This window comes from Chanodichthys erythropterus, chromosome 11, assembly GCF_024489055.1.
Source record: "Chanodichthys erythropterus isolate Z2021 chromosome 11, ASM2448905v1, whole genome shotgun sequence".
NCBI classification, from domain to species: Eukaryota; Metazoa; Chordata; class Actinopteri; order Cypriniformes; family Xenocyprididae; genus Chanodichthys; species Chanodichthys erythropterus.
Genome location: NC_090231.1, coordinates 57,487,695 through 57,507,517, shown reverse-complemented (window position 1 = coordinate 57,507,517; position 19,823 = coordinate 57,487,695). Strand labels below are relative to the sequence as shown.

General features: G+C 42.2%; 1 protein-coding gene across 2 annotated transcripts; it reads left to right on the top strand.

The window, feature by feature from the left end:
• Positions 1–2,573: 2,573 nt before the first annotated feature.
• On the top strand, positions 2,574–13,028 carry jph3a (junctophilin 3a). 2 transcript variants are annotated; one of them, XM_067401522.1, is made up of 7 exons: positions 2,574–2,955; positions 7,348–8,110; positions 8,279–8,403; positions 9,881–10,331; positions 10,407–10,426; positions 10,760–11,166; positions 12,903–13,028. In XM_067401522.1, the coding sequence occupies exons 1-7, from the start codon at positions 2,574–2,576 to the stop codon at positions 12,981–12,983; spliced, it is 2,229 nt and encodes a 742-aa protein (XP_067257623.1). In that variant the 3' UTR covers positions 12,984–13,028. The 2 variants fall into 2 exon arrangements, with proteins under 2 accessions (XP_067257623.1, XP_067257622.1); XM_067401521.1 differs by having other exon boundaries at positions 9,881–11,166.
• The last annotated feature ends 6,795 nt before the right edge of the window (positions 13,029–19,823 follow it).

Genomic DNA, 19,823 nt, shown 5'->3' with positions numbered 1-19,823 from the left:
GTACGCATTTGTCCAAATAAAACACAATCCTTGAAATGTGAATGGTTGTGCTGGAAATTAAGTAGAAGGATCTTTTGCATGTCTTTTTGAGTAGTTTCTGAGTCTGTGATGTATTTCATTATTGAGAAAACTGTGATAAATATTTAATTATTTCACCCAACCCCCATTAGTGGCCTTAAAACCAAGGCCATTTATGTATAGTATCAATTTACTGAGTGCAGAGAGCAAATATTTTCAATGGAGAGCTTCAATAGTGTATAAACATAGTATTCAGCATGGTTGAAGTAATAATATTCTTGAGGATTTCAGGGTAGTATCAAATGCTGTTCCTATTTAATCTGTACAACATTGCAAACTGGAGCCTGAATGTTCCCTTCTACAACACCAGATGGAGCAGCTACAGATTTTCATTGTGGTTTTGCTTAAAGGGATAGATCACCTAAATTCTGTCATCATTTACTCACCCTCATGTCCATACAGTTAAAGTCAATAGTCAACCAAACTGTGTGGACATTCTTCAAAATATGTTTGAAGTCATTGAACTACATGCAGGTGAGAAAATGCTGCCATTTTAATAAACCAGATTCAAATTTGGTCTGGAAGCCTAATCCATTACAAATCAAGACTGAAAAACCATTTGTTTATTCATGTAAGGATGCAGTTGTTTTTACTTGTTTTATATATTAGCATCTTGCCAATGGTGAAATGTGTAATTGGATCCAATTCTTTGTGTTGTTCAGTGATGCTTCCAAAGCAGTAGGCTGCCACTTATCAATCTACTAACGACATAAATTACCAAGCTACATAATGATGTTTTCAGTTTCTAATGACAAAGATTACTGCCAAGCCCTCTGCGTCCATCGGTCTGCATATCAGACATTTTACTGTCAGTCATGTATATCACAGTTTCAATCGTTGGGTGTTTGTTGAAAAGTCTCATCCATGTGGAAGCTCTCCCAACCATACAGAGGTCAAGTGGGGCAGGAATACATTGATTGAAAGCTCAATGTCAAATAATCCGATACTTTTTCTCACATGAACGGTACAATCTCCGACAGTGCCAGTGAACAACAGCGTTCAGGCAGGACCCAAAATGCCATTTTAGAGGCTGTTTAATAAACTTATTTTTAGTGCTGTTTCTGCATATGCATATTGTATAACCTCTACAGAAGGAGGTCCTTTCAACATCGGTTCCCATGAGCATAAATTTGAAACTGATCCAAGAATACATCTCATCTTTTTTGTCTGATGAAGGTGAACGTATCTTCAAAACAAAAAAAAAAAGTTATCTGTCTACATCACTTCATTTGTATATATTAATTTTTCTTTTATGCATCTTAAAAATGACACCCTAGAATGCATTAATATTAGTAAATGTGCTGTAAGTTTTGTCACAGTTATTAGCAGTTCAGATATAAATCAGATAAAAACATTATTGGACAAAACAAAATGAAAAAATACTCATCTCTCTCTCTCTTGGGGTTTGCTTTAAGTCATGCATGTTATCTGTTTATGCAAATTATACACTGGTTATTGCATTTTAACTGCCATGAGATTCTATAATATACTTACATGTCCAATCTAATATTTGGTGTAGGACTGAAAAACAAAATGCATTATGCTGTTATGCAGATATCATTAGAGAGTGTCATGAGGGAAGGGGTTATATGGAAATGGATAATTAGGGAAGCCATTGTATGCATATGACTTTCTTTGCCTCTATCCCTTTAAGAACAACAAGGAGAGCATGTGTGGGGGAGGGGAATGGGTTGGGGTGGAACAGTCCTGTAATGAGCATATTCTACAGACACTCAGCATCATATGGCTTCAGACCATCATGGATACACACCTTCAAATATGCACATAAACATGAAGGAGGAGAGGACCAAAGATTTAACCAGTCTTCCAGGAGAGAAGCTTCACCTCTACACCACAGCAGGAGCGCAGAAGGGAAAAGAGAGCGAGAGGGAGCAGCGTTAGGAATGCTGTGCCAGATTGATCTTATTTAACACGTTTTTAAGCGAGGAAATGCTGTCGAAAACGTGATCTAAAGGGAGGCCGTGACGCCATCCATGCTTCGAGGCTTCAGATGCCCTCCTGTACACCTGCATTTTTGTGGTACGTTTGGGGGCCGTGTAATGTCTGATTGAGTGTATCAATGCTGCTGCTGTGTGGATCTCTTCGGCTGTGGAAAAAAACTAGGCCTTGTTTGCCTGCTGATCTCCACGCAGGGAAGGCGGAACGCGGCTGTGTGCCTCAGCCTGTTGGGACCGTGCAGAGAGGAAGGGAGAAGCTCACCATCTGCATGCCCGTTGGAAGTAGCATGCACAATAAAGACATCCATGACCAAAGGCCGTGCACAAACCGGCAGGAGCTATAACACCAGGATGGTAGCCTGGTAAATTCTTTTTCACCCCTTTAAACGGCCTGGACTGCTTTTTTTTTCTATACAAACGAAATCTACTTGAAGGAATATTGCTGTAACACTTCCTGCCTAGTTTATCACAGTCTTCCTTTTTTTGCATTTTTTTCCCACTTGACATTCTGAAGATTTGCCAAAACCTGTTTCATGCATGTCCACTGGAGGCAGGTTTGACTTTGATGATGGGGGGTCGTACTGTGGAGGGTGGGAACAGGGCAAGGCTCATGGCCGAGGGGTCTGCACGGGGCCCCAGGGCCAGGGGGAATACGCGGGGGCCTGGAGCCATGGATTTGAAGTTCTTGGAGTTTACACTTGGCCCAGTGGGAACAGTTACAGAGGAACCTGGGCGCAGGGCAAGAGGCATGGCATCGGTGTGGAGAGCAAAGGGAGGTGGGAGTACAAGGGGGAATGGACACAAGGGTTCAAGGGAAGGTATGGGAAGTTGGAAAGCACTAGCAGTGGCTCCCGTTATGAAGGCACCTGGAGCAATGGCTTACAGGATGGATATGGCTCGGAGACCTACTCGGATGGAGGTGAGATTCAAATGATATCCTCTATAGCAGTGGGTTAATTCACTAACTAGATATATAATTGTGCAAATAAGGGTAGCAAGGTAAATAGGCGAATACACTATGATTCCCATAAGTTGTACTTCCAATCATTCCTACAGTATTTTGGCACACATTCACTGTAGAAGCCACGTTCTATAAAATGCTGGATTAAAAACAACCCAAGTTGGGTTGAAAATGGACAAACCCAGCAATTGGGTTGTTTTAATCAATTGGTTGGGTTAAATGTTTGCCTAACCTGCTGGGTTGTTTTATTTAACCCAATAATAATAATCAAAAGATGAACATATATTAATATACCTACGTTAACATACTTTGGGTTCATTTTAAGCAAGTGATACAGTAATATTTAAACAATAGTTCAGTTAAATGAAACTGCCCGGCAGGTTTGTCAAACATTTAACCCAACCAATGGGTTAAAACAACCCCAAGTTGGGTTGAAAATGGACAAATCCAATGATTGGGTTGTTTTAACCCATTGGTTGGGTTAAATGTTTGCCTAACCTGCTGGGTTGTTTTATTTAACTTAACTATTGTTTAAAAATTACTGTATTGCTCACCTAAAATGAACTCAAAGTATGTTAAAGTATATTAATAAATGTTCACCTTTTGACTATTATTGTTGCCCCTAGTAATTTCAAACCTATTTTGGGTTCATTTTAAGCCAGCCATATGGTAATTTTTTAACAATAGTTGGGTTAAATAAAACTGCCCGGCAGGTTTGTCAAACATTTAACCCAGCCAATGGTTAAAACATCCCAAGTTGGGATGAAAATAGACAAATCCAATGACTGAACTGTTTTAACCCATTGGTTGGGTTAAATGTTTGACAAACCTGCAAGGCAGTTTTATTTTCAAAAATTATTATATGGCTGGCTTAAAATAAACCCAAATTAAGATGGAAATTAAAAATCAGACACAAAATTACTAGGGGCAACAATATTAATCAAAAGGTGAACATTTATTAATATCCTTTAACATACTTTGGATTCATTTTAAGCAAGCAATTTTTAAACAATAGCTCAGTTAAATAAAACTGCCTGGCAGGTTTGTCAAACATTTAACCCAACCAATGGGTTAAAACAACCCAATCATTGGATTTGTCCATTTTCAACCCAACTTGGGGTTTCATTTAACTGAACTATTGTTTAAATATTACTGTATCACTTGCTTAAAATGAACCCAAAGTATGTTAACGTAGGTATATTAATATATGTTCATCTTTTGATTATTGTTATTGGGTTAAATAAAACTGCCTGGCAGGTTGGGCAAACATTTAACCCAACCAATTGTTGGGTTTGTCCATTTTAAACCCAACTGGGGTTGTTTTTAACCCAAATTAGGCCGATGTCTGAAGCAAAACCAATGGAAAACCACTGATCTTTGCAAGTGCATGAGCAACAACACATATTACGTGATCTGTGAGTTGACAGGAAACACTTACAAAGTCAGAGGAGACAACAGAAGTTCAGTATTAGCCTATTAAATTACAGAAAACAGAAAGCTCTCTTTCGAATTGTGTAACACTGAGTGATTCTACAACTGCTCTGCTTCAGTAATATTCTACAGCAGATTTAATTATTAGCACAGTAACATGCTCTGCAGGATAACATTTCACCATATGAACTATAATTTACAGCACAGACGCCTCTGTACAGTAAATTACCATGGAAACCGACCGACAGCAGGTCATGGTGTCGCTAGAGACTCTTCGCTGTGCTCGCTGATTGGCTGTTTCACATTCTTGTGTAATCCGCTTCCTGACGTGCCACGGAGATTAATGCGGAACATAGTGGTGCTGTGATCTGGGCATGAATCACACGCGAACGGAAACATAAATAAACCTTTATGTTCGGATCACACGACAGGCGTCCTGTTTATTTGAAAGATCGGGTCAGACTTGAATCCAAAGCTGAATGAGATCGATGCTGTCCTTAACCACTCGCTCGTTAACTAACCAGGACTGTAATATTTTGCTAAAGCAGAGAACGAGTGTCGATCGTTTCAGCACCCTGGACAGTTACTGTCGCTGCGCAGAGTCTTTGTAACAACATACAACTTCACATTTGTTCGAAAACACTACCTATTTCCTGCTAATAGTAATACCTTTTGCCATTTAACACACATATTTTCCTCTGATTTTAGATAGCTGTGCAATGTATATATCAAGAATGTAAATTTGCAACATTGTAACCCTCTATGGTGTATCGTCATTTCATGTATTAATAACACAGAGGAAATTGCATTTAAAATACAATAATAATATTTAACCAAAAAACTTAAAAAAAAAAGTATTTTGGTACAATATCCATTTGCCAGATTGGAAGATGTAATCCATACTACAGCCAGAGGTAAGGAAACATGCCACTGCCGGTTGGCCTCATGACACTGACAAACAAATGCTCCAAAATTGATGACTAAACCAATCAAAATCGAGTTACATGTGGAAAGTGTAGGCTGAAAAAGAAGAGTCTTGTTGATTTTCACAATCATTCACTCTTTTCAATCCAATGGCTGGGTAAATGTAGGACAGAACACTTTTGGTTAATTTTACCCAGCAAATCGGGTTGTTGATTTAACCCAGCATAATTGGTTGATGCATTTTTACTATTTCTGTTTTTTTTACTTCATACATGAATTAATGTTTACAGATTAAAACCTTTAAACTTTTTTAAATACTCCACACAACCACATATTGCCTACATTTAAACTCGTTTAACAAATATTATAAGTAAAAATTAAACAATTAGAAGTAATTCAAGTGTAATCGATCAGTCTCCGTTGTCCTGTTTCCACTGTGCGCTGGATCTCGTGCCGGAGATGACTCGCGTTCGGCGGGGGAACTGATAACTTCAGACCGCTGCCTGCGTTTTAATCGTAGCCGAAAAATGCTGTGACTGACTCCATAACCTGTCTATGAATAATAAGTGTACAATTCTGAGAACATATTTTAACATCCTAAGTATTTATATTCTATATGTTTTTTAATAAAATCATACAATTTTATGCAAGGCATAAGGCATTTCCATCACACCAAAAGACAGTCGTGACACTCGTTTAGGTGACTCACATCGCACCCCTTTATGTTGCTTTGCATAAAATGAAACGATATAAAGCTCAATAATGAATTCATAGATACAATAAATCATACACAAATCTGTATTTTACCGAAGACATGCACCAATTTGACAGAGCTGCAATGCTCTCTCCTGAATAGGGCGCTAAAAGCCCGCGATAAATAACTCAACACAAAAAACGTCTAACACAAAAACTACCCATACACTGGAAAAATCAACCCAGGACTTGGGTAGAAAAAATAACACAAGATGTTTTAGAGTGTTGATTTGGAATTTCAAGAATGAAACAATGTTTACGTTTTTTTTTTTTTTTTTTTTTTTTGAAACACTAAGACATGGTTTCACTGTTCCAGGCAACGAAATCCAGGCAGTCTGAATTTAATGTCATTTTTAGTTTTTTGACATTTTCACATCCAAATGAAATATAGTAGCAAAGATGAAATGGAATTTTAGGACTTACACTAAGACCTTTTCACTACTATTCAGATAGTGAAAATGCATTTGAATGTGTCTGAAGTTTATTTGCCAAAAATAATTTACCTAATAGGACAAAGTTGGTTATAAATGACAAAACCCTAAAAAAACAGGTCAAAGGTCAGATGTAAAAAAAAAAAAACCTGCTGCTATCTGCGTTTCCATTCCAGTCTGGCGTATTGATGTAGGACTGTGCGCAACTTTCCAATTCCCTCTGGATTTCGTCCACCACATATAAGCTTATAAAAAGCCTGAACCTCGTCATTGTCGTCGTATTTTTTAAACTCCATTATTGATTCGAATAGTAAACACCTCTTACTGCATGCACCCCGACAGACTTTTAAATATGGTGGTTTAAATAAAATGCTGCGTGGAGTAAACCAATCAAAATGCTGCATGAACTCAACCAATCAGCATGTTCAGCACCCAAGTCCCACCCCTAAAAGTTCCTGAACTTTGAAAAAGTACTACCTCATGAGCAGGGACTTTCTGATGGGAAGATTTTAACCCGGAACTTCATTTAGAACCTGCTCCCTGCGGTCGAAAAACACACCGAGTGCCACCCTAAAGTCCCTAGTTCCTGGGAAAAATTCCTGCAAAGGAAACGCGGCAATAGAGCGTTAAAGATGATTGCATCATTTTAGCTTTTTGGCCATTGCACACAATGACCTCATGAATAAGGAAGATTTTGCATAAGTGTTTAGAAAAACTTTTTTTGTCATTTAGTGTTTTAGGATGAAACCCCCATTGTACAAGTGATACGAATACTGATATGAACTTTGCTCTATCCCTGTTCCTTTCGCAGGCACATACCAGGGCCAGTGGTTGAGTGGTATGCGTCATGGCTATGGAGTGCGACAGAGTGTGCCTTATGGCATGGCAGCCATCATCTTCTCCCCTATGTGCACCTCCATAAACTCCCTACGATCCGATCACAGCGAAGGGGCCCCCACTCCTGAAGATGGCTCTGGTGTCAGTGGGGTATCTGGCAGTCCGGTGGGGCGTAGCGGCTTTGTACTTTGTGCTCACAGTGAAGCAGACAGGCACAGGAAGAGGAAAGGCCGCTTCCGACAGTCCATACTTAGTGGTTTAAAGTTGCGGAGGTCTGAGTCCAAGAGCTCTCTGGCCAGCCAGTTAAGCAAGCAGAGTTCCTTCTGCAGCGAGGCAGGTATGAGCACAGTCAGCTCAGCCGCCTCAGACATCAACTCCAACGTCAGCTTAGGTGAAGCGGAGGCAGGGGGCAGCGTGGACGCCACTGTCACCGAAACATATGCTGGCGAATGGAGGAATGACATGCGATCAGGGTGGGGTGTAAGTCACCGCTCGGATGGGCTTCACTATGAAGGTGAGTGGTTTGGGAACAAGCGGCATGGCTATGGCTGCACCACCTTTCCAGATGGAACCAAGGAAGAGGGAAAATACAAGCAGAATGTTCTGGTGAGTGGCAAGCGGAAAAACCTAATACCACTCCGTACCAGCAAAATCCGTGAAAAGGTGGATCGTGCTGTGGAGGCTGCTGAGAAGGCTGCAGACATAGCCAAGCAGAAGGCAGAGATAGCATTGTCCAGGTAAGATATCTAACATGAAAGCGAAATTCTATTCCACATTTGTGAGTTGATCATGTGAGCAAGACACCACTGAATGAAACCCAGCTTGCTTATGGGTAAAGATGTTGCTTTGGAGCATCAAAATGAAATGAAATGCTATTGAACCAAACTTTCTTCCTCTCTTTGCAGGATGAGCCATGCCAGAGGAAAGGCAGATGCTGGAGAGGGAGTCGCACAGAGAGCCCTGGAGGAGTGTCGTCTGGCCAGGGCTATAGCCAAAGAACTTTCCCCCTCTTTCCATCACTATGGGAATGGTCAGTCAAAAAATAAATAATAAAAATAAAAGAAGAAATAATTCTGCAACATACAGTACTGCCACAGAATCATTGAGCACTATATCTGTAATGCATAGGCCTATAAGAATGTAACTCTTAATATATTACATTTATTTATATACTGAGGGCCTAAAATTAAAGGATTAGTTCACTTCAGAATTCCAATTTCCTGATAATTTACTCACCCCCATGTCATCCAAGATGTTTATGTCTTCAGTGGAAAAGAAATGAAGGTTTTTGATGAAAACATTCCAGGATTTTTCTCCTTATAGTGGACTTCACTGGGGTTCAATGGGTTGAAGGTCCAAATGTCAGATTCAGTGCAGCTTCAAAGAGCTCTACATGATTTCAGATGAGGAATAAGGGTCTTATCTAGTGAAATGATTAATCATTTTCTAAAAAAAAAAAATGATACTAATATTTTTTAACCACAAATGCTTGTCTTGCACTGCTCTGCGATGTGCCACGCATTACGTAATCATGTTGGAAAGGTCACTCAAGATGTAGGCTGAAGTACTGCATTAGGGCGAAAAACTCCATCTCATTTTCTCCTCCAACTTCTGTTTTACCTTTTTTTTGTAAAGGGCGTTTGACTTAGTCTTTGCACCTTCACTTTGTAGACACTGGGTCGGTACTCAACCTGTTGAACCCCAGTGAAGTCCACTATATGGAGAAAAATCCTGGAATGTTTTCCTCAAAAACCTTAATTTCTTTTCGACTGAAGAAAGAAAGAAATCAGCATTGGCGAGTATATAAAAAAACATTGTCAAGTGCCAGTCAATTTTTATGATTTCTAACAACATAATGTTGTGAGAACATGAACGTGAACAAACATGAACGATGCACGGGACAGTTGACGGGCCAGTTCTGCATCATCACGAAAGTTTAAACCTTGCCAATTTAAATATTCAAGTGCAAGAAGACGTGAAAGGGAACTCAATTCTCTCTTTCATATCTTCCTGCACGGACAAATGCACAGAAATTATGTCAAAAATAACCCTCTCAGCGAGTATCCTAGTAAACATAGCCGGTAATGTATTAAATGAACGTAAACAGTTAAGAAAGAAAACACACGTGCATCAGTATATTGGATCCGTGCATTCGTTTTAAAGTGACAGCAGCCTAATATAGTTAAAAAACACTCACTGCTCTTGACTGAATAACGTTTGTAACTTTAATAAGGATTAATCTATGTTCCATTTATACAGTGAAGTCTATGCAGAGTTATTTAACATTTGATTAGCTTACTTTATTCAATTTCTGTACCTGAAAACTACTGTTAGACCTACCTGGAAAGCACGGTTTATTTCATTTGAATCATTGTTCTATTTTATTTATTCGTGCTATTGCTTATACTTTGACTATTTGTTCGTATTCGTCAAAACACCCTTGATAATGATAGTATTTTAGAATACATTATCTAATATGACCATGTCTCGATATTTCCGTTTACTAGGACTGGAGTGCCAGAGACCAAAGCATCAGGACAGGAAGGAGAAAGACCTGGAGGTGGTCTCCACTGGCACAGACAGCCCTGAGCTCTGCACACCAGACACAACACCTCCAGCCCAGACGCCTGACCTGAGCCCAGTTCTGAGCATCCCCCCCTCACCCCCCTGCAGCCCACCTTCTCATCGCACTAGGAACGCTTGTTTCATGCGACAGAGTGCTGTGGATGAACAAGGAGGGGCAGAGATTCAGGTACTGGTGGAAGGTAGAGGCATGGACAACATGAGAGCTGGGGCCAACAACTGGACTGCTGAGATGTATCCTCACAGAAGAGGAAGCAAAGGGGAGAGCAGTCGCTCCACAACGCCATCCCTGCTGGAAGAGGAGATTGGCCACATTAATGGCCATGAGAACTCCTCGACTCACCACCCATGGGAGAACGGCTCCTCTAATCACAAGCCCATTGAGCATATGGCTCCTGAGAAGGTGTGGGATCAAAAGCCCTGGAAACATCAAAAATCAAAGGAACATACAATTCCCAGGGAACGAGAACGTGAGCATAAACCATCCAATCACAACTCTGTTGATTGCGACTCTTCCAAGTTCAAACCACAGGTGCACATATATTCCAACCACAAGTCCACGGGTCATAATTTATCCAATCACAAGACCAATCAGCATGCTTCCTCCAATCACAAACCAAAGGACTTTATTTCTGCACATGAAAAACCACACGTTTCTTACCATTATAACCCCCAAGAGCATGTTTCCTCCTATCACAAACAACACGAGCATGTCCACTTCAACCACAAGCCAAGAAAGTCCTTTACCAATCATACGATTGGTGAGTCTAGCTTAAATGCATACCAGCTGTCAGACCGTGGAGCCAACAACTCCACTCTGGATTGGACTGTTGAAAACAATCCCCAGTGGATCCCTTCCCATTCACATCTGCAGGAGAAAGAAGGGGAAAATGATTATCGGGTTGAAATGAGGTTCCAGCCCCTAGACTCCGTTTCCCAACAGAACTTTGGCTCTGGCATGAAAGGCTCGGGTCTCCAAGGGCACAATTTGCAGAGACTACGTCAGCGAAACCACGAAGGCAAAGAATGGGGTCTTGCAGCCAGGGAAGGTTCCATGGACTCTGTGCAGATGCTCGACACCTTGAATGTTGGGGTTGACGTGGAGGAATGGCCTTTGCACAGGGACATTACTCTTTCACCCCCTTTAACGTCTTCTCCAGAACCACTGGACCAAGAAGTAGAGCATCTGAACCTGATAAAGGCAAACTCAGTAAGTAAACAGTGTGACAAGGTGACAATGTTCTGTAAGTCAGCGGTCTCAAACTAATCTACCCTGCAGAGTTTTGCTCCAACTCTAAATAAACACCTGATCCAGATAATCAAGGACTTCAGGATTACTAGAATCTTCGAGGCAGGAGCTGATTGGAGCTAAACTCTGCAGGACCAGGAGCTCCAGGAGCTGAGTTTGAGAAGGTTTAAGGTTCTGGTAGTAAAAATCACATTCATTTTCCACTTCAACCTCTCATGACAGACCTACCATGAGCTCTGAGGTGTATAAGTGATGATTTATGATTCTTTAAAAGCCACAAGGCAATGTGACTTAAAGGGTTAGTTCTCCCAAAAATGAAAATTATGCAATTATTTACTCACCCTCAAGCCATTCTAGGTGTATCTTCTTTCAGACGAACACAGTCTGAGATATTTTTATAAATATCCTGGCTCTTCCAAGTTTTATAATGATAGTGAATGGGGGTAGAGATTTTGAAGCCCCAAAAATTGCATCTATCCATCATAAAAATAATCCATACATCTCCAGGGGGTTAATAAAGGCCTTCTGAAGTGAAGCGATGGGCTTTTGTAAGAAAAATATCCATATTTAAAGCTTTATTAACTATAATAACTAGCTTCTGGCAGATGACCATACGCATGGAGCTGTATGGATTACATTTATGATGGATGGATGCATTTTTTTGGGCTTCAAAATCTCAACCCCCCATTCACTACCATTATAAAGCTTGGAAGAGGTAGGATATTTATAAATATATCTCTGATTGTGTTTGTCTGAAAGAAGATATTCATTTACACCTAGGATGGCTTGTGGGTGAGTAAATCATGGGATCATTTTCACTTTTGGGTGAACTATTCCTTTACTTTTCAAACAATTGTGTTTAGTAGCTCAGTTCCTGGTGCAGGACTACACTACCCATAATTAAGAGAGAGCTCCACCAATCAGAGTCCATATTAGAAACATAGTCACTCACAAGTGACTGTTCACGCCCTGGGTATACTTCGTTTTTTAGTGTGTACGCGCACAGTCACAGTCATTTAACTCATACGCATACACAGACTTTCAACGCATGCATAGTTTAGAGCAATCTCTAGCCACGAGTTACAACCCATGTAAACATCTTTCTATTCTTTCATGCCAAAGTTGTACAAATGAAGGTACTTTCTAACCTTTTCACACAATCTCTCGTCTATGTAGGCCTCCATCGTCGCTGTAGCTTGCATGCGTTCCGCTCTGTTCTGTTTATGCAGTTTTTCTTTGACTACCTTGTGAATCGACGCCTTCAGGGCACAGTTGCCACCTTGTGGATAAACTAATTAATGTAAAAAAAAATTAAATGCGCATGTGTGACCTGTGCGTAAAAAATCTAGCGGTGCACATGCAGCACGCGCGTACTCTTCTGATGACGAAATTCGCATCATCGCGTACACATAAAAAGTGAAGTATACTTTGGGCTTTACTCCCATTTCAGAGCTGGGTGATTTCATTCAAAGCTTAGAACTCTGTATTTTTTATTTTAATTTCTATGGAGAAATTGAATAGGTAAAAAAAGGGTGCTCTTGGTGTCACTTTTGGGTACTATTTGCAGTATATATTTAGTGGTACAAGGAATAAATATTAATACGATACCTTTTATTGGTTTAAATACGTTTAAGCTTGTGATCCGATTGAAAGCCTTACAATATTTCTAATGGCAATATTTTGCTCTCTTTCTACAGGGCTCCAGCTCTATCCTGGTGGTCTTGGTGATATTACTCAACATCGGTGTAGCCATTTTGTTCATTCATTTCTTTATTTAATCATACGGCCTCTAGAATGTCAATAACAGCATTGATCATCATCAAGAGTAAGATATGCACATTTAGCACCACTTCTTAATATAAGGAACCCAAAAATTACAGTAGTAAATGTCTGTGTAAGTTGGGCAAGTCCATGTAAATTGTAAACTTCTTTTATGGTTCAATTTATTATATAAATCCATTAGTTAACTTTGCTTACTTTTTTCCTCCATTCATAATAAAGGTCCATTTACAATATTCTGTAGATCTGAAGTATTACGCACATTTAGGTTTTTAAATATACGGCTCTTCTGATATGTTTTACCACATTTTTAACAGTTACAAATGTCACTTCTTTTCTTTTCGAATGCACATCAGGCCTGAGACTCTGAAGATTAAAGATGGTCTTGTGGTTTTATGTACTATGATATAGTTGATGTAAGGTGCAGTTCACACTAATATATATATATATATATATATATAACCAACCAGTCTGAGACCACACATCCTCCCACTGTATTCCAGGGTACAGCCCTATATGATCGCTGCAGACACTCATTGCATCATGCATAGAAAACAACTGATTCCAACTCTTCCAACTCATCTACATACCCAGATTTGACACAACTATAGGTCTGTGGTAACAGCTATCTTCAAGGGCTTCATCATTCTCATACCGTTTTAACCAGAAAAGCCTGCAGAGTTCTTTCCACACTTCTAATAATCACTGAATTTCAGCACAATCCAGTCGTGTAGTTCGTTTTGATTCACCGAATACACCATTGACACACTGCTATGCCAGAGTCACCGCTAAAGCAACTTCTGTGTTTTCTCGTACACCACATCACATCTGCAATGTGACATAAAAGTACAACAGAGGTGCAGCAGTGGTTGAGTATTCCGGCTCATACTCGATGATAAAGTTTGAGACTGTTTTCAATATATACTATTCTATACTACTGAACATATTTTAACAAGTTTGCAAGATATCATTGATATGCTGAGTGCCTTTTTTAATTGAGAAACCTTCCCAGCGAGCAGGTTATGTACAGGTGACCGCTCATACAGAGGTCACGTGAAACGGTTTGTCTCTTATCCCACCCAACCTTTGAACAAATCAAGTTGGCTTAAGAACTGAGCCTAAGCCTGTGGAGATTTTTACAGCATGTTTGTTAGCCTGTTCTCTTCCGCTGTTACTCTGTGTGATTTTCTGCCTGTCTCTCTGTCCAGCAACTTAGATAACAATTGGGACTGAAAGCAGTGTAAAAAATACCAGCTTATGTTTCTCAGTGGGACCTGACTGACATTATCTAAATTAATGAATGATAAACTGCTATTGTATATTTTATACTACTCATCCAGTGATATCATGTTGTGAGATCATTGCATGCCTAAGCATGCCCTTTCTTACGCAATGATTTATGAGATTGTTTCCAAGTTATGTGGAAAATTAATAAAATGTTTGAGGTTATGTTTTGGCTCGTGGTTTTCACATAAAACGCTCATGTAAAAAAAACACAATCAGCAGGTTTTCAGTTTTTATACCAATCCCACCGAAAAAAAAAATTTATATGAGGAGACGAGCCACTCGTGAGCAGCCTATATGGTCAATATGGAAGCTTCCACAATCATTAAAACTCATCTCTGATAGCCAAAATGACATATTTAAATGTTTTTTTTCCCTGTGAAAATAATTTCTTCATGACTTAAAATAGCTTGAGTGTAACTCTACACCCTTCTTCATTTAGTATACGCTGACTCATGAATATGCAAATTAGTCCCCACCCCCAGAGATCCACTTGGTCAACTGGAGTAAACGCTTCACAATGGTAAATGGAAATATTGGTTTAATTCATTTGAACCAGAAACTGATTCAGAAGAAGAAGTGGAAGAGCGAGACAAGATCATCTACAAGTTGATGTATCAGAATGGTAATGCATTTTATGTATCGCTCTCTACAACATCAGACGTATAACTTAATTAATACGATTAGCCTTTGGCTTGATTACATTATCAAACAGCTGATAATGTGTTGCTGATTTTTCACAAACCATGTTACCGTTCGCCCTCTCAGAGTCGGACAGATGCCTTCTAAAAATCATTTTTTTTAAAAATTTAACAGTGGGAAAGGGCGGTTTTAAACAGCATTTTTAGACGGTCTTTGGTTCACTGCAATTTTAAGGAGAAAATACTGTTGAATTTGCACATGGTTTGACTTAAAGCACTTAAAAAAAAAATTTCACCACAGGGGGTCCAGTCTCATGTTTGTTTATTTCATGTGCATAAGCTGAACCAGACCAAAAGATACATTTCATGTTTTGTGTGATTTGAGACACATTTTGACACAATCTTGACCAACAGTCCTGGAGATTTAAATCCCTCCAACTTCAAGCAGATGAAGCTCTGACTGGAAATGTTCCAGGGGAATAATCAATATGGTCACCAAGAGGACTGACTGTATTTAACCTTTTCATGCATAGAGTTCACTTCAGTGGAGAGCTATTCAAAAAGCATTTTCTTGCATATGCATGGCTTTTGATGGCATAGTTGCACATCAACCTCTACAGTGGACGCTAGTGCATCATCCTATACATTGCCACCAAGTGGCAAACCGTTGTATGTTGAATTTTTTCCCCCTCAAAATCAAGATGGCTGATGGCCAGTCAGAAATGCCAAGTTGCTCCGGAATTTTCATCCATTCCTTCTATCCTAGGAGACTCTTGCAGGTAAAAAAAACTATTGAAGCATCAAGCAATATCTAATATGTCATATCACAGTTACATTTTCCAAGTATTGATTTTAGATAGGAGAAAATCCTGATTAATCATTTGTCCACTTTAGTGGACATCATGCATCAATAGCTATATTTCAGATACAGTTTATACTATTACTGTGACTGTTGTTCATGTATTTGTGTTATTAGAAAGTAATTTGCATTAACATCAAAAAGTCATGTGATTACGTAATGCACATTACTTTTAATGCCTTTACTCGTAACATCAAAAGGTAATCTCATTACATAATGCACATTACTTGTGATGTGTTACTTTACCTGTAACATCAAAAGGTAATCTGATTACGTAATGCACATTACTTGTAATGCATTACTTGTTAGATCAAATGTAATCTGATTATGTATTGCACATTACTTGTTATGCATTACTTTACTCCTAACATCAAAAAGTAATCTGATTACATAATTTACTTTACTTGTGATGTGTTACTTTACCTGTAACATCAAAAGATAATCTGATTACATAATGCACATTGTTTTAATGCATTAATTTAATCGTAACATCAAAAAGTAATCTGATAACATAATGCATGTGACTTGTAATGCGTTACTTTACCTGTAACATCAAGAAGTAATCTGATTACATAATGCATGTGTTACAGATCCCTTGTTTCCCTGGACTCCATTTCCCAGAATCCTCCTGTTCTCCACACCTGCACTCACTTCCCTCGTCAGCTCCTCATCGTCACTCATCACCTGCACCTGGACTCTATTGTCAGCACTCCCCATATATTGCACTCACTCCCTTCACTCCTCGTCCGTTCTCTGTTTTGTTAAGGTGTCTGTCTGTTGTTCATTGCCATTGTTTGAAGTAAAGTCTCTATTATCGTGGAAATCCGTATCTGCCTCATCTCTCTACCAGCCACCCGTAACAGAAGAACGGACCTAAACCGACCGGATTTTCCACGAAAAAAAAAAAATGGAGACTTTCCCCAGCTCCCTGGATCCAGCTCCTCCATCGCCTCTCACCCTAACAGCCAGCGAACGCATTATCGGGCTCCTGCAGGTAGGACGTTCGCTGGAGAGGTATGTGGAGGAGTTCGTTGAGCTTGCTTACTTGTCTAACTGGCCCGACGCTCAGTTGATCTCCCTGTTTTTGGATGGATTGGATGACGACACTATCCGTTTTGATGAACCTGTTTTTTGTTTCTCCTTAAGCGAAACTATCAATTTAATTTTGTGGTTGAATGGCTCCAATTTCTTAGTAGAAGAGGTTCAGGATCAGTGTTGTCGTCCGGTCCATCCAGAAACACGGTTGGCCGGGCCAGTTAGTCAACCTCCGGCTTCCTCCGCACACCGCTCCAGCGAACTCCCTGCCTGCCCCAGGCTGGACCCATATTCCGCTACTGGGCCCAGTAAGCGGAGGAGGAGGAAGAAAGCGGCACCAAAGTCTCCAGAGCCCGCTCCAGTGTCTCCAGAGCCCGCTCCAGTATCTCCAGAGCCCGCTCCAGTATCTCCAGAGCCCGCTCCAGTATCTCCAGAGCCCGCTCCAGTATCTCCAGAGCCCGCTCCAGTATCTCCAGAGCCGGCTCCAGTATCTCCAGAGCCGGCTCCAGTATCTCCAGAGCCAGCTCCAGTATCTCCAGAGCCAGCTCCAGTATCTCCAGAGCCAGCTCCAGTCCCCACAGAGCCAGCTCCAGTGCCTGTGGGGATTTTAATTGTATTTGAGGGGATGAAATGGCCCTCAACCCCAATCTCCTCCGAGCCAAGTTCTCCAGTCTCCTCCGAGCCAAGTTCTCCAGTCTCCTCCGAGCCAAGTTCTCCAGTCTCCGCCTCCGAGCCAAGTTCTCCAGTCTCCGCCGCAGGCCAAGTTCTCCAGTCTCCGCCGCCGAGCCAAGTTCTCCAGTCTCCGCCGCCGAGCCAAGTTCTCCAGTCTCCGCCGCCGAGCCAAGTTCTCCAGTCTCCGCCGCCGAGCAAAGATCTCCAGTCTCCGCCGCCGAGCAAAGATCTCCAGTCTCCGCCGCCGAGCAAAGTTCTCCAGTCTCCGCCGCCGAGCAAAGTTCTCCAGTCTCCGCCGCCGAGCAAAGTTCTCCAGTCTCCGCCGCCGAGCAAAGTTCTCCAGTCTCCGCCGCCGAGCAAAGTTCTCCAGTCTCCGACGCCGAGCAAAGTTCTCCAGTCTCCGACGCCGAGCAAAATTCTCCAGTCTCCGACGCCTACGAGCCCTCAGCTCCAGCCGCCGCCGCCGAGCAAAATTCTCCAGTCTCCGACGCCTACGAGCCCTCAGCTCCAGCCGCCGCCGCCGAGCCCTCAGCTCCAGCCGCCGCCGCCGAGCCAGCCGCTCCAGCCGCCGCCGCCGAGCCTGCCGCTCCAGCCGCCGCCGCCGAGCCAGCCGCTCCAGCCGCCGCCGCCGAGCCTGCCGCTCCAGCCGCCGCCGCCGAGCCAGCCGCTCCAGCCGCCGCCGCCGAGCCTGCCGCTCCAGCCGCCGCCGCCGAGCCAGCCGCTCTAGTATGGTCTCTGTGATTGAACTCTCCAGCCCAAAGACTGTTTTCCCTCCCTGCCTCCCTCTCCCGCCTACTCCAAGTCATGTCTTTTCTTCACCTCCACCTCAAGCCCCCTCGCCCAGCTCAACACCTCGGACCTCTGGGCGCGTACCTTCACCCGGCTCCAACCTCCCTCTGCTCCACCGTTGCCCATCAGTCCTCCAGCTTCACCAGTCTCCATCCTGCCTCCACTCACACCTTGGTCATTCATCAGCCTGCCCTCTCCTCTGGACTTCACTCCTCCGTCTCCGCTCCGTCACTCCGTCCCTCGGATTCAGTTGGCCTCCTCACTCCCCCCGGTGTTCGTTTTGTTGGCTGTCCTTCTGCTTTCACTGCGGCCTTCTGGAGCCCCGGCTGCGCTTCGGTCGGCGGAGCCTTCGGTTCCGCCATCACCCGCCAGTCCTTCAGCGACGCCTGGGCTCAACGCCTCGAAGGCTTCGGCTCCTGACCCGCCATGGCTGCCCGCTGCACCTGACCCGCCATGGCTGCCCGCTGCACCTGACCCGCCATGTATGCCCGCTGCATGTCTGCCCGCTGCACCTGACCCGCCATGGCTGCCCGCTGCACCTGACCCGCCATGGCTGCCTTCGGCTCCTGACCCGCCATGGCTGCCTTTAACCCCTGACCCGCCATGGCTGCCCACGGCTCCTGACCCGCCATGGCTGCCTTCAACCCCTGACCCGCCATGGTTGCCCACGGCTCCTGACCCCCCATGGTTTTTGGACCTGCCCTGGAGACCTCCACTCCAGTTTACTCCTTCCCCTGCTCCGGTTTGAGGTCTCCAGGGCGCCCGCCCCCCTCCCGGTTGTTACATCTACGGCGCGAGGACGCGCCTACCGGGAGGGGGAGGTACTGTTACAGATCCCTTGTTTCCCTGGACTCCATTTCCCAGAATCCTCCTGTTCTCCACACCTGCACTCACTTCCCTCGTCAGCTCCTCATCGTCACTCATCACCTGCACCTGGACTCTATTGTCAGCACTCCCCATATATTGCACTCACTCCCTTCACTCCTCGTCCGTTCTCTGTTTTGTTAAGGTGTCTGTCTGTTGTTCATTGCCATTGTTTGAAGTAAAGTCTCTATTATCGTGGAAATCCGTATCTGCCTCATCTCTCTACCAGCCACCCGTAACAGCATGTTATTTGTAATGCATTACTTTACTCGTAACTTCTAAAGGTAATCTGATTATGTAATGCACATTACTTGTAAAGGTAAACTGACATACTCCGATTACCTTGGCAGGTTGTAAAGATCTCTGAAATCAGAACATGAGGACATGATTCCATCAAACATACGCAAATAAATTTTTTTTTTGCATATATTTTATAGTTTTCACATGATTTTATATAATTGTATTGATTTGTTTGTTAAATACACACAATATTGCTGTGTTATTACTGTATTACGTTTAATACACTATCTCTTCAGTTTAAACCATAAACGCATGCTGGACATCATTGCATTACTTGTTAGATCAAAATGTAATCTGATAATGTATTGCACATTACTTTTAATGCATTATTTGTTAGATCAAAATGTAATCTGATAATCTATTGCACATTACTTGTTATGCATTACTCCTAATAT

Bases quoted from the DNA above. Each gene is read 5' to 3' on its own strand.
- jph3a (XM_067401521.1), top strand. From the start codon at position 2,574: ATGTCCACTGGAGGCAGGTTTGACTTTGATGATGGGGGGTCGTACTGT. The intron at 8,404-9,880 runs GTCAGTCAAAAA...TCCGTTTACTAG, and splicing joins TTTCCATCACTATGGGAATG to GACTGGAGTGCCAGAGACCA. The intron at 11,167-12,902 runs GTAAGTAAACAG...CTCTTTCTACAG, and splicing joins ACCTGATAAAGGCAAACTCA to GGCTCCAGCTCTATCCTGGT.